Source organism: Sebastes umbrosus, chromosome 12 (assembly GCF_015220745.1).
Source record: "Sebastes umbrosus isolate fSebUmb1 chromosome 12, fSebUmb1.pri, whole genome shotgun sequence".
NCBI classification, from domain to species: Eukaryota; Metazoa; Chordata; class Actinopteri; order Perciformes; family Sebastidae; genus Sebastes; species Sebastes umbrosus.
In genome coordinates this window covers 5,083,254-5,097,526 of record NC_051280.1, presented here as the reverse complement: position 1 = coordinate 5,097,526, position 14,273 = coordinate 5,083,254, and the positions used below count along the sequence as shown (strand labels likewise).

At 42.3% G+C, this 14,273-nt stretch overlaps 1 protein-coding gene across 9 annotated transcripts in view; it reads right to left on the bottom strand.

The window, feature by feature from the left end:
- The window catches only part of LOC119498245 (rho GTPase-activating protein 12-like), an 86,604-nt gene that overhangs the window by 64,358 nt on the left and 7,973 nt on the right, over positions 1–14,273 (bottom strand). For all 9 annotated transcript variants that reach the window (XM_037786917.1, XM_037786919.1, XM_037786918.1 and 6 more), the window contains exon 2: positions 12,130–12,901. In XM_037786917.1, coding sequence (XP_037642845.1) covers positions 12,130–12,828 — 699 coding nt within the window. In that variant the 5' untranslated portion in view covers positions 12,829–12,901. The remainder of the gene's footprint in view (positions 1–12,129; positions 12,902–14,273) is intronic.

Below are 14,273 nucleotides of genomic sequence, written 5' to 3'. Positions count from 1 at the left end.
CCTCCTTCCAGAGGCCTTGAACAGCAGCAGGATGAGGCTGCAGCTTTAGCAACGGAGCCCGTATGCACGTACTACCTATTATGCCCTGATATCGCGATTCAGTTATTCGTCTCGACGATGCATATCGTCATGTTTTTATATCGCAATATTTCGTGGCACGATATTTCATCACACCCCTATTATACTGGGACTGAAGATTTTATCCATATTGCCCACTCGTAGTTCAAAATATGTGTCATTTTGAGGTATTTGCTTCCACAGAGCACTTCTTTTTAAACCTAACTTTAGTGCAGGACAGTTGGACCAGGGCTGGAAGAAAGGAGCAGGTGGATTTTAAATGAAGGCAGACAAAAAAGGAAAGGAGTGAAAGAGAAAAAGAGATGCAAAGTGAGGCTGTAAAACCTGGCCTTACCCCTGCTCTGTTACACAAGAGCCAAACACACTGCAAAGGAGTGGGTCAGCTGCCAGACTGCCTGAAGCTCGGTGTGTGTGTGTCTCAGGTTGAGAACAGTACAATAAACCCCTCTGGGCTGCTTCATAACATTGGCAATGAGCACACAAAACTGACACAACCACAGTCTGCAGTGCTCCACTGAGACTTCCCATCTTATTCCCAAATGGACGGCTGTTTGCTGATGGTGATTTTCCTGAAAGAAGACATCTGTGAAGTCATTTTCAGGCTCAAATTCCCCAAAAAACAACAGAATCCACAACAGAAACAGTATTATAACTGCACCAACAATTATGCCTGCATTAATCCATACTGACGTCTTTCACAACACAACTAAGACAACAGACTTTAGAGCTGATGAAGCGATCAATGGACAGGAAATCCACTCTCTTTTTTTAAGCCAAAACAAGATAATTGAAGAGGTCATCTTGGGCTCTTTTTCACTGTTTTCTGATATTTCATGAACCAAACAATAATCAATTGATCAAGAAAATACTCTGCAGATTAATAATAAGAGACAATAATCCTTAGATACAGCCCCTAATAAACACAGCATGTCGATGTGCTGATAGTCACAGTCATCTGGTTGGCTCAACAGTGACCCAGATGTGAGAGAAGTGGCTTTGTGACAGAAGGCCACTGGTTGTAATCCACAAACAATCTGTGAGGAAGCATGACAGAGTAAGATAAGACGAAAAAGAAAGCATATAAACATACGACTGAGGTTATCAGAAACACAATATAGGCCAACAACAAATGTTGGGATGACAGCAAGAGCAGTAAAAAAGTGTGGGAAAAAGTGTGGGTAGCTTGTTTAATTTCAATGTCACTCCCCTTTCGTCAACAGTTAGTATCAGACTGCCCTTGAGCAAGGCATTTAATTGCTGCAGTGAAACTGTTCAGTAGTCGACAGCAGAGGAAGAAAAAAAAGGCGTAATGTGTAAGCCGTATCGATGGAAAACCGAGGCATAGCTTTAAAATAAATGCTTTATTATAGAGTTGTTATGATACCGATACCGGTATCGGAAATGCATCCCATACTTCCCAAAATTCAGTGTCGGGTATCGGCGAGTACGCCAGTCTATGCACCGATCCGATACCATCATTTATTAACCTAGAAAAAACATTTCACAGTGGAAAATCAAACAAGTAAAACAGCGATATGTACAGTACGTAAGGCTTCGAGAGGGGGCACTAGTGTTGCCGATTTCAAGACCACCAATCTTATAATACATTTGACGACATATCACGCGAAAGAGCACGACGACACCCTGCAGGACAAATTAGCACACAGGCCAAAGAGTATAGCAGCAAAGAGGCAAAACTCTGGTGCTTTTTTGACAATGATCGCTAGATGGCGATGCGGAAGCGGTGCCGCCATTTTGGACTGAAAACCAGAAAACGAGTCCATAGCCATGAATGTATAAAGAGATGTCAGTAAATCAGAGGGGGATTTTTTTTCGCGGTGAATCAACTCATTTGTCCTAAAAGTTGTCCTAAGAGTTATTTTCCTCGGCATAATGAACATACATCAGACCCACAAGACTTCACCACCCTGCACGTTCATATGACATACTGTATCTGGTTCTTCTAGCTTCCTGCTAGCTGTAATAATAGATCCATATATTGGCTGTAATTCATCACTTTTATGATCTTCTAATACACCCATGGGCTGTATGCTGTCAGCCTGTACCGTGGTGGATGTACTAAGGTCTCTGTTCCCAAACAACCGGCTATCGGCCAGTAGCTAGTAGCGCTAGTAGCATGACATAAAGAGAATTTAATGTAGTTGAGGCTATTTACTAACACACAGGGCAAAAGCACAGGACACAACCTCTTCTACATCCATGGTCTGTGGTCTGGTGGTTGGACATCCATTTTGGAGGTCCTTGACATGAAAAAGTTTGAGATAGCTCTTAAAATGTGTATGTCCATCGCGCACTTTATGCTACTCTGGGAGGCAAATAAGTAAATAAGTAAATAGTTATAATAGTATGCATATTTATAATATTGTCATTGTTCAACACAGGTCATTTGGGTAGAGACATTAAAAGAGTAGAATATAAATAATGTTGTTTTACTTTTGTACAACACTTTAAAAGGTGGATGTTTTACCGGCGTCTGGTGGTTGCTTTCAGTCCAAACTGAAGGCTGAAGGCTACCCTCTGAGGCGTAGCTCTGCTGCTGGGCTCTGACATTGCAATGGAACAAACAATTGACTTCCACTTCTTAGCGATATACGTTCTTTGCACAGGTTGTCCTCTAAGGAGACAGCTAAAAGAATACGCAATTGTTATTTATTCCTAGTTTCATTTATTTATTTTCTTTGTAAATGACAAACTGAATAATAAAAGAAAGTTCTATTGCATTCCTTCTCTGCATGTATTTGTTCATGTTTTATTAAGGGTTTAACCTCAGCCAGGCCATGCAACAAAGATAGTAATCATATCACATCATATGTGGTCAGTAGTTAACAGCTGTTAAATAATAATAACTATCTTTTTTTATCATGCTGGTATCGGATCGGTACTCTGTAAAGTGGTATCAGAAGATCTCTACTTAATTAGAATTCTTTCCAAAGTGGAGCCAATTGTTTATTATGTTTCCATCTGGGGGTCCTCAGCATGAAAACATGTGGGACCCCCTGAAAGAGAGGATTTAGCATCTAAATAACTCTGCAGCGAGTTCCCAATCTCCTTGCCAACATGTGATATAATAAGCCTTTTTTAATAAGGCAGAGAAAGAGAATTAACAGTAGTGCAGATGGTCTGGCTCCTGTTAACGGATCCCTCAGACTGTGTGTGTCATTGCATAACTGAACAGAAATGGGCCTGCATGTATGCATGTGTGCGTGGAGAGGGAATGAATGACTGGATTAATAGATCACTTATTTTATGTGCTACATTGTGACGTACATTATGTGCATGGATGGGTGTGTTCAACCACCTCGTGCACAAAAAGGTGCGTCAGTGTAAAGACATCCACTTGCCAACTCAACTTCCTGCCACACACTAGGTAATCAAAGAAATTAGGAAGCGCTTCCTCCAATCAAACATCCTGCTGAGAGTCATTACGAGATTTTTAGCTGATTGCAGCCGTCATGAGGAACGCTGGGAGTCTGCGGGATTCAGTGGGTGTTAGTGACTGTGACAATCAAGGGTGGGGGGGACAGAGAGGAGGGAATTCTTAAGTACTTTCAAAAGAGAGACACTGAGCAGAAGCTAAAAAAAAACAGCACCAAAACTGATTTATGGACTTCTTTGAGAGGATCCTCGTTTCTGGTGATTCCAGACTTTTGAGGCCTTTAATACGACTTTCTAAATTAAAGGCTACCTCAAGACTTGCTGACACACTGGAAACATACAGAGACAGACAGAGATTCAAGTTAACTCGCAGAGTTTTGCAGCATAACAGTCTCAGGTTAATAATGAGGGGAGTTGTGGGTAAACTATGACACTTGACAGTCAAGTGTACCAAAACATCAAGCTAAAGGTCAAATTCAGTCCAAAAAAAAGCTGTTGCATTTGTGTTAAATTACGTAATCAGTCTATGTATGAGATAATATTACTGAAAGGACACTTCAGCTCAACTTTTGTTGTGCATGCCTTTTCGGATAGACCTCGAACGCACCATTTGAAGCTTGTCAAACCTTGATTAGTATTTTTGCACGTTTAGGACATTTCTAGGGCTGCACAATTAATCAAAATGTTATCAAAATCGCAGGATGAGGAGGAAATTGCAAGGTGAAATATGTGTCAAAATACCATTTTAAATTAAATCTTGTGGCGCTGCAGAGATGTACCGGCCTACACATCCTATTCTATAGACTAGAAAACATCTTTGTTTGGTACAAATTCCTGCAAAAATCACACCATAATCATTTTAATATGTTTTTCAATGAAAATGAAAATAATGATGTCAAAATGATCAAACCATCTAATACTGCAAATCTATGGAGCCCCTTAAGGGACACGGCAAGAATTTTTGTTGAGGACTACTTTTGCATTCCCTTGCAACATGTTTTGCATTCCCTCGCAATACTTTTCTTCTTCCATTCCTTCTGAGTGATACAGTGTCTATTTCCACTCAGTTGCTCACAGCGCAACGCCGCAGTATGGATCATGTATGCACATTAAATCAGTGCTACTAAATACATGCTGCTAACGTGCTGCAACAACGGATTAATGCATGTCAATAACTTATTGCAATGAAACACTGTGGTTAAAGCAGGAAAGCCAGTGGGCCTAAATGAGTCTGCATTGATTTATGAATGAATGGGAGTGATTCTTACAATCTGCTCTCCACCACTGCTTTATAGGCTACTGTACGACAAGCTCCTTCATGTTCAGAAAAACTCTGCAGCATCAGAAGGCAGCCGGATACATATGTTGATAAAGCCGTGTGAGAAGTGCCGCGCCAGAGCGCAGAGCGCAGTGCCATTACGCACGGCCGTTCATTGTGTTTACCTTCATCAAATGGCCTGAAAACTACACCAGGTTGCTACAGTATAACCATAAAGACCTCTACACACATCATAACCAACCAGTCTGATGTGTGTTGAGGTCTTTATAACCATAAAGACCTCTACACACAATCAGACTGGTAGACACAATCAGACTCTATATTTTGCTTTTTGTATGAAAGAGATGTCCGGTTACTAGGAAACATCATAGTCTCTTTCTTCTTCAAAAGTAGCGTCTCATGTTTTATCCTTGAAACACATTGCAGTAAAAAGACTGTCGTGTAACATGAATTACTGAACTATGTGACCATGTACGAGCTGAGATACATTAGAATTATTGCGTTGGTCCAATATAATCATGAGCTATAAACGGTTTCACCAAATCACAGACTTTGATGCTGTCGACGTTTTTTTTCACTTTGACTCAACACTGAATGCCTGTGCACGGATCCCTTCTCCTCCAGTTTATGACTTTGTAAACATCACTGTTTTTGTGGACTTTAATATATTCTGTGTGTTCTCTTCGGCACAGATGTCAAGCCAACATCAGACTTCTACAGAAGTCCAGGTCAGTCCTTTCCCACTCATGTTAACCTGTCGTTTACCTGTGTCCATCTCAACAAATGCCCACACAGGCAGCCTGCATTTGGGTTTGCTTGGAAATGATCCATTTTGGTCTGCGCCAGAGTTTGATTACTACATCTACATATGAGGCTTGTCATTAGAAAGTTATTCCCCACCTGAAAAGCCAATGCCTTCAGCTGCCTTTTTGGAACATTATCTTAGTAAAGCTAGGACTACATTGTAGAGCTCCAGATATTGTAAATGTCTCCTACAACAGCTTCAACACCAAAGATTGAGGCATGCTATCACATGACAGGAGAAAAAGTAAGGGTTCAGCAGCCAGGATCTGAAATCTGACAGTGCAAATCCTTTTTGTTGCATTATGTGAGGTTCTTACATACAGAGCACACAGTATATTTAGCATGCTCAGTGTTTCTCACAAGTGCTGTTGGATTGTTATGATCCTGGAGGAAGAGGGGGGGGGGGGGTGAAAAGCAGAATGGATGAGGCGGAGCAGTGAAGCAGCAAATTAAAACACACTGAGACCTTGACAGCTATTATACTCAGTGGCTTGAGGGAAACATCTGCTTCGGTGGATACAATGTCCAATCCACCGCGGCCAGGGGCTTTAAGACGTACCGCATGCATGAAAGTATCAAGTGATGTCAGTTGGTGACTTCAACATTTTCCAACGAAGGATCAATGGCTGTTGGGCTCAGAAGAAGCTAATGTTGTGATAGCTCTGTGCTGTTTTTTCAGACACGCCTGCACTATTCATTACATTATAGTTGCGTTGCAGCTTGTCTCCTCTAATCTATGTGCCTTCTGCTCATCCATGTGTCTTCCAGAAAGAGGCGGGAATTTACTTCGCCTCCACGAGCAAACCAACTGACGGGAATTCCATTGAAATGAATTGACTTCTTTCCTGAAATTTACCTGTTTCAAGTTCAGGTGTGACTCTGGTGACGGGCCTTTAGATAGTGATGGATATAGTGAAAATAAATAGAGAGAAAAGAACTCAGTAAAGGTCTTTACACAACGGGGGGCACAAAAATGTGAAATACTATTCATACCGGCAGCGATGCAAATTTGCGACAGTTGCAACACTTTTTAAATAAAAGGTTCAAACAGATTTGCGCAGGCAGAGACCAAAACCTGGATCCTGTTGACCTGGAGCAGCGTCTGGCAGTCTGAGGTAGACTGTTGCATAGCCTAAGTATGTTATTTTAGTTTCCTTTTAGCAAAATGCTCTGAGTGACTTTTCCTCTGGTAAATAGTTAGGCAGTGTGTATGTCCTGGGCTTTTATTGTGAAAGGGAAGAACGGAAGGAGTGGATCTCGTGCGCTGCCTTTGACAAGGTTGAAAGGAGTAATAAAGTTCGCCGTATTGGTTCGGACTACGGAGCCTCCGTGTTGATGAATATGTCCGTTCCGCACAACATGATTGGTTGATGCCTTTATTCACGGTACGAAAGCTCCGAAAAATCGACCTAATTCCGAAAAAAAAAACACGCCGCCTTTTCGCCGCGTAATATTTGCGTTCTGTGTGAAAGCACTCATGACAAAAACAACAGTACGAAAAAATATATTGACCTGCAAATTAATCGCAAGAAAAAAAACGCCCCCGGTGTGTAAAGGCCTTAAAGGCTAATCTTCTTAATCACTTCCTCAGATATCATCAAAATTCAGTCGGCGGTGTCTTTGATATTGGATTAATGCCCATTTTTGGGACATTGGTAATATTTTGGCCACTAAAAAGGACAGGCAAACTTCATTAAAAAGCAATTCAGCTGTCTGAGATAATGACAAATGGATGATGTAATCACAGCTCCACAACCTACCCCGTTAAAAACAAGTGTCAAGGATTGAAGGCTGGAGGATGACAGAGCAGCGGCTGTTGAAAGATGATTAGCCACAGGAGTAGTGACAAAGTGGGCCCTAGTGTCAGGTCCAGTGTGGCAGATAAGAGCCTGGCAAAGAGCTGCTCTCCAGACACACTCATTACTGCCTATACGCAAGGAGCTCATCAGAAGGAGCTGGCAGTAAGGAACCAGGCCCGCCAGCTGGGAAACTCACAACTCTACTTCCTGCATTTACACTGCTGCTCTGCTTTTATGTTCAGTCATCCTTCTCCTGCTTTTAAAGTCACTCTTTTATTTCCTATTCCCTTTAAAACATTATGCTGCAGGAGAGGAAAGACGTGAGAAGAGAAAATATGAGAGCAGAGATAGGCGGAGGGGTGGGGTTTGCATATTTTAGGATCTCCTGACTCACATGTGAGCTGTTGTCACCAGCAGCATGCTGCCAGGCCAGAAGAAAAACAAACAAGCCACCCTCTGGAACTGGGACACTTTCACATCAGCACTTCTGACTCACATGGCCTTTTAGGACCATGTATCCACCTGATCGAACAACAATCAATCACTTACAGAATAGCATGGTGTTAACAATGCAGTCATTTACGTGTCCTAGTAAAAGGAAAATACTGGACGATGTGGAGGTGAAGAATAACACACATCATTTCTTTCCTATAAGCACCTCGAACTGTGTTATCACCGTTCAACCAGGGTCACTGCTTAACAATTAAAATTTGGGTTTTAAACACTATTTTACTCCTGTGTGTCGACAGAAATTTGTAATAGAAACAAAACTTTAACAGCATCAAGAAAAACATCGAGCTGTCAAAGTTGACGCGATAATAACGCGTTAACGCAAATTTATTTTAACGCGTTAAACTAGGAAACTAAAAAACCGAAGGAATCCATCGGTACCAACCATGTCATACTAGCTTGTCACGAACGAGGTTAAATAACGCTCCAACCCTGCACTAAATTTTGGTGAGGAAAAACTGTCATGGCCATTTTCAAAGGGGTCCCTTGACCTCTGACCTCCAGATCAGTGAATGTAAATGGGTTCTCTGGGTACCCACGAGTCTCCCCTTTACAGAAATACCCACTTTATGATAATCACATGCAGTTTGGGGGCAAGTCATAGTCAAGTCAGCACACTGACACCCTGACAGCTGTTATTGTCTGTTGGGAATCATGTGATCAATTGTGATTAAATAGTTTAATCAATTGACAGCCCTAATAATGACTTTCATTTAGTTGTCTACTCCTCAGCTGTTAATCTAACCAACACAGTTTAACGTATTAGTGCTGTTGCTGTGATTGTTTGCAGTCTAATACAGATGACACTGCCACGGCATTGATATATAACAGACAACCGAGCAGTGTTCACGCTATAAAAGTACTTCACCTATTCTTATCTGGAAAAGTATCTGAGAGAGGAAGATTAAAAAGAACAAAGAGATTTTTGTATTTGTTGTAATATTTGCATTGGCATATCAAATGACTCCCAGAATGAGAAAATCACAGTGTTTACTTTTAGACCAAGCTGGACTGGTTGTCTAGATTGCCAAAACAAGCTCGACTACTTTGACCTTTTTCTCCTGCCATTTAAATGGCACACAGAGCGGCCGAGGAAGGAAGGAACTCCATTGTGGACTGGGCTGCTTTCAGAGAATAAACGGACTTTGAAATTGTATACACTCGCTTTTAGATAACCTTTAACAACATAACGTACTGATTCAGTGGTTGCGTCATTGTGTGATGCATCGCTCTGAAATCAGTACTTGTGATAGGGAAGTTGACAGTGCAGATGTGACCAAAACTAGTTGCGACACATTAACTGTCTGTCAATGATTCTAAATTTGAGTCATAAAAACAAACAGGTATTCGAATATGAAAATGAATATTTGATTGTGACACTACAAGTATCGCCTCGTGGTTGTACGCCTCCGCCAACCAGATAAGTTGCAGTTTACATCCATGTCTGTCCAAAATGTCATCACTTCACTTTATTACATAATTTTATCCTGTTAGACATCTGTGTGAAATTATCATAATTAGCATATGAATTCTTGAGTTATGGCCAAAAATGTGTTTTGGGAGGTCACAGTGACCTTTGATCACCTAGATGTAATCAGTTCATCCTTGAGTTCAAGTGGACGTTTGTGCAAAATCTGAAGAAACTCCCTCCAGGCGTTCCTGAGATATCGCGTTCACAGGAATGGGATGGATGTGAGGTCACAGTGACCTTGACCTTTGACCACTAAAATCTAATCAGTTCATCCTTGAGTCCATGTGGACGTTTGTGCAAAAATTGAAGAAATTCCCTCGAGGCCTTTCCTGAGATATTGCGTTCACAAGAATGGACCGAACGGACGGATGTACAGTTGTGGCTGGAGGCATTCTTTTTTCGGGAAAAAAAGCAGCACTACCACGGCTGTCTGTCTCATGCGCATTGAATGCACCACACCACAGGAATCACACTATGTCACTTTGGTTAATTGAAAATGAAATGTAACGTTAGGTCAAGCTGGACGAGGAATAATTCAACCGTAATGATGGAGAGAACTCGGCCACAGAGTGACACCGTGTCCAAACAGCAAGCGCTATGTTGCGTCATTCAAACAAACCATGTACCTATCAACTGTGTTCTTCAGATCAGACTGGAGACATTCTGGAGACAACTTCATGAATCAACCGTTCCTCGTCCATTACGGCACTTTCAAACTGAGCGACAGGAATACGAAAACGGCGTGCTGCGCAGTGCTGCGTCGCTCGCAGCCAGTTAGGACACAGTGTCATGGACAATGCACGGATGTCAAGAGTAATTTAGTGGATGTGAAGCTAAATCTTTTTAGTTAATGACGAGTAAACCTACAGTTTCAGTTTGATAGGTCTGTTTTGTAAATTGAATAATGGTGCTACAAAAAAGTGAGCGGTTCAGTTTTTAAGGAGGGCTCTGAATTGTAACGTAATCTCTCATATATTATGGTTATACTGCAGTTATAGCACTTTAAAAAAAGACAAGGGTAATGGATGATAATGGAAAGAGCTGCACATTGGCAGGCAGGGTTTACCTAACCTTCAACCTGGTTAACAAACAGTGAATCCAGTGGGAAATAGACTCACAGATAATTACATTTAAAAAAAAACTTGTGCAAAAGCTGCTCTAAATCTGTCCAATTGAAGTATCAAGTAACGCAAAGAACTTTGCAAAACAATAGTTGTGCTTGATGACTATTTGTGTTAGCTATGGTACCGTGGCAGAATTGATATTTGCGACATATTCAGGTCAAACATCCACAAACTGTAAAAAGCACTATTCTATACATGTGTAACTTGAACTCAACTTATACTACCATCCCCTCCTCTCTACACACAAAAAAGGAGGTCTACATCCAGAGGCAGCAGCACATAGACCCCGTTTCTATTTTCTCACTGGCTTTTGTTCAGGAGCAGACTGAGCTAATGATTTCAGGAACAAACACCCCCACTGACCAGGCTCACAAGTAATCAGCTGCCTCGCCTCACTGACTGAAGCTGCATTTGTCTGCACCTCAGCAGCTTTAGGCCTGTAGTGACAGATCAACATCCCCTGTTCAACACACAGACTGTATAGAAGAAGTGGACGTAGTCACCGTGACGTCACTCGTTGGTTTGTGGACTGAAGTTCTGAAGCCTAGAGTTCGGCATTTTGGCCGTCGCTATGTCAGTTTTTTTGTAACCGGAAGTGAAACGAGAGGGTGGAGCTAAGTACAACTGAACGCTGAAGAAGACATTTTTAAGCAACCAAAAACGTTACAATTAACTTTCGTGAACTGAAAACACACTGTGAAAGGGTCAAAGTCTTACGACGATTACATCGACAACGCCGTGGTAGTGACCTGTCAATCACAAGGTAGCCCCGCCCTAAAACATCCCCTGCTTTATGGTCTATCTGACTCTAAATGGGACCATAATTTACTAAATGAACTTCATGCTGTATTGAAGAAGACTTGAAACTGATCGAGACCATAAACTCATGTTTACAATGTTTACTGAGGTAATAAATCAAGAGAGAAGTAGGCTCATTTTCTCATCGACCTCTATTCAATCAGACTTCTTTATGGAACCAGAGGAGTCGCCCCCTGCTGGCTGGTAGAGAGAATGCAACTTTGAGGCACTTCAGCATTGGCTTCACTTCTCAGACCCGGAGGTTACCGCCTGGTGCAACAAAACTTTGTGATTTAGGACAAGAGGTCCGCTCACCTAAACATGTCAAAGAGATTTTAATGAACAACATGGGGGGGGGGGATAAGTAGAGCCACCTGCACAAAACCACTTTCAGTGTCATATAGCAACACAAAATGTGTTGTACCGTTAAATAAAGACACCGATACAGACATCTGCTGTGGCTATGATAGGAACAGGCAGAAAATAACAGTCACTATTAGTACAGGTTTATTGCACTTTGCATTTGTTAAGATGCAAATGATCCTCATAGCTTGAATGGGGATGCCACTTTGAAATGTCATCATTGTTTGTATATTAAAAGCACAGTACAATCATAAAACAGCTGTCTACAACTAGTGACGGTGTCTGAAATCAGTAAATGGCAGCAGACGGCTCCATTGCACTGATATGTGCCCCAGACTGTTGACTCTCATGATGCCTGTGGGGTGATGTTTATTGTGTTGCGTTATTTTTAAAAGCTCCCTTAGCAGATCCTGGATTGGACCTGGAGTTTAAACCGGGTCTCAGAGCCAACATTGTAGAAAAACCATTCAACAGCACAAACAATCTTTTAAATAGTTATGACCCTACCTGCAGATGTTCGGTGGAGCTGCTGCTCAGTTCGTCTCCGGACTCCGAGTCGTTGGTGCGTCTATCTTCACCTGCAGAGTCAGAGTGTTGGGTGCCGTCCACATCCAGCGGGGCTCGGTCCAGCAGGTCTGGCGATCGAGCTCGGGTGCGTGGTAGAGTGCTGGACCTTCCTTTTTGAGCAGGCTGGGGGACGCCACCGTGGACGAGGATGTCAGCCAGAGCTCGGTCGTGGTCGGTGGGAGAGATGGGGGGCTGATGCTGGCTACTGTTCCTGCGCTGACTCGGGGGACTGAAGTTCCCAGAAGAGGAGGCGTGTGCGGAGGGCGAGCGCTGATAGTTGGACTCACGTCTGTGGAGGTTCTCGGCGGGCCGGTCGGGGAGTATCAGCTCCAGACTGGTTGGCTTTACCCAGATTGCACCACTTTGTGGAGGTGTGTTGCCAGTAGCAGCAGGAGGATGTGGGAGAGGTTTAGGAGGTGGCATGAGGGCTTTGCGGACTTCGCGGACATACTGAGCCGGTACGTAGAACGCTTTGGTGCCCTCCTCCTTCCTCACCTGCCACCAGTCCTCGTTGGATTTCTTGACCAGCATGTAGCATTCACCCTGTTGGATGGTGATGAGGCGGTCCTTGGCCGTGTATTCATAGTCGTACTCCACCTCGATGTAGACCTCGCCGGGGGCAATAGGCAGTTCCGCCATGATGCCTCTGACTGTCCACCAGGCAGCTCACCGCAAGAGGAAGATGTTTATTAGCATGGCTTCCTGAGCAGAGCTGGAGGGAAAACAACAAGGAGCTAAAGTGAGTATCCCATACATTACATTTCCATTTGCCATTTTTTATGTTCCACAATCATGATTGAATCAATACGTGGGCTGTGTAATGGAGTGTGTTTCATATAATCTTCAGGATATTTGTGCGTCCCCTTTTTCTCTCCCCACTCTATCTCTGTTTTGTCTAACTCTGTCCGTCTAACTCGTCCCTCTCTGTTCCTCTGTCTGATAATGACAGCGAGTCTAGCAGCAACTGAGGCAAGTTGCTGCCGAGCGGAGAGATTAGTCGAGTCACACACATAGTTTACTGCTGAAGTCACATGTACACACACACACACACACACACACACACTATTACAACATGAGGTGAGGCTCCAGCACACCTTGAGCAAGCTGAGCTTTGAAGTGTTTATATATATATTTTTAAAGTTGTTTTAAAAATGCTCATAACTCAACTGTCGGTGACAACAAAAAGCATTAGTTTAAAAGGCAAGTCTTATCTGTAGTGAACTTCAAGGGCAAACTTGAGTTCAATAATAATAATCCAAGGGGCAAATAAAGGCAAACATTTAGAACTCAAAGCTAAGAAAATTCAATTTACAGTACAAGATTTGCCCTTGTGACATGATGATATCTTGTAGTATTATCGCCTCAGGCTTCCTCTGTGCTGGCTATTTTGATAGAAAGATTGTTCCACATTGCTACCAGTGCTAGTTGGAAAAGAAATACGTCATGCTTTAACAAGCATACAAGTTCAAAGATGTGTATCTCGCCTGTGTACCTCTGTTTAGTGTAAGATTATTTACAGAAAACAGCCCACACATTTATGGCCTTACTAGAATCTAACTTTCAAAATACCTATTTAGCACTTCTCCTAATGCAGTGTTGGAGCTGCACTGCAAGACTGACTTCTGAACTTATTACAAACTTCTGAACTTATTACAACAGTTTTCCTGGAATGCTAGTACTCTAAGAAAATTCAATTTCCTGCAACTGCTCTACCATTTTAAAATCACTCCAGGAGAGAATGTGAGCCAAATGCCTTAAATGTACACTGGAAGTAGGCTAGGTACACATTCAAAGCCTACTAGCAAACAATGCAGATGCTTGTTGAGTGAATTCATACACATCATCCCTGTGTTTGTAGTCTTTAAACAGGAACTCCTGACCAATTCAGACCAATAAAACCACAGTGCAAAAAGCAAGTCAGATCAACAATGTCTCACTGTGGCAATTACACATGAATGTAATAACCTGCAGAATATTTTACATTTTAATGGAACCTACTACGTTCACATTCAAAAGGCCTAGAGTAAAACTAACCAGGTCTCACAGGAAGGCGTAGAAATAGCACGACATCACACTCACATTCT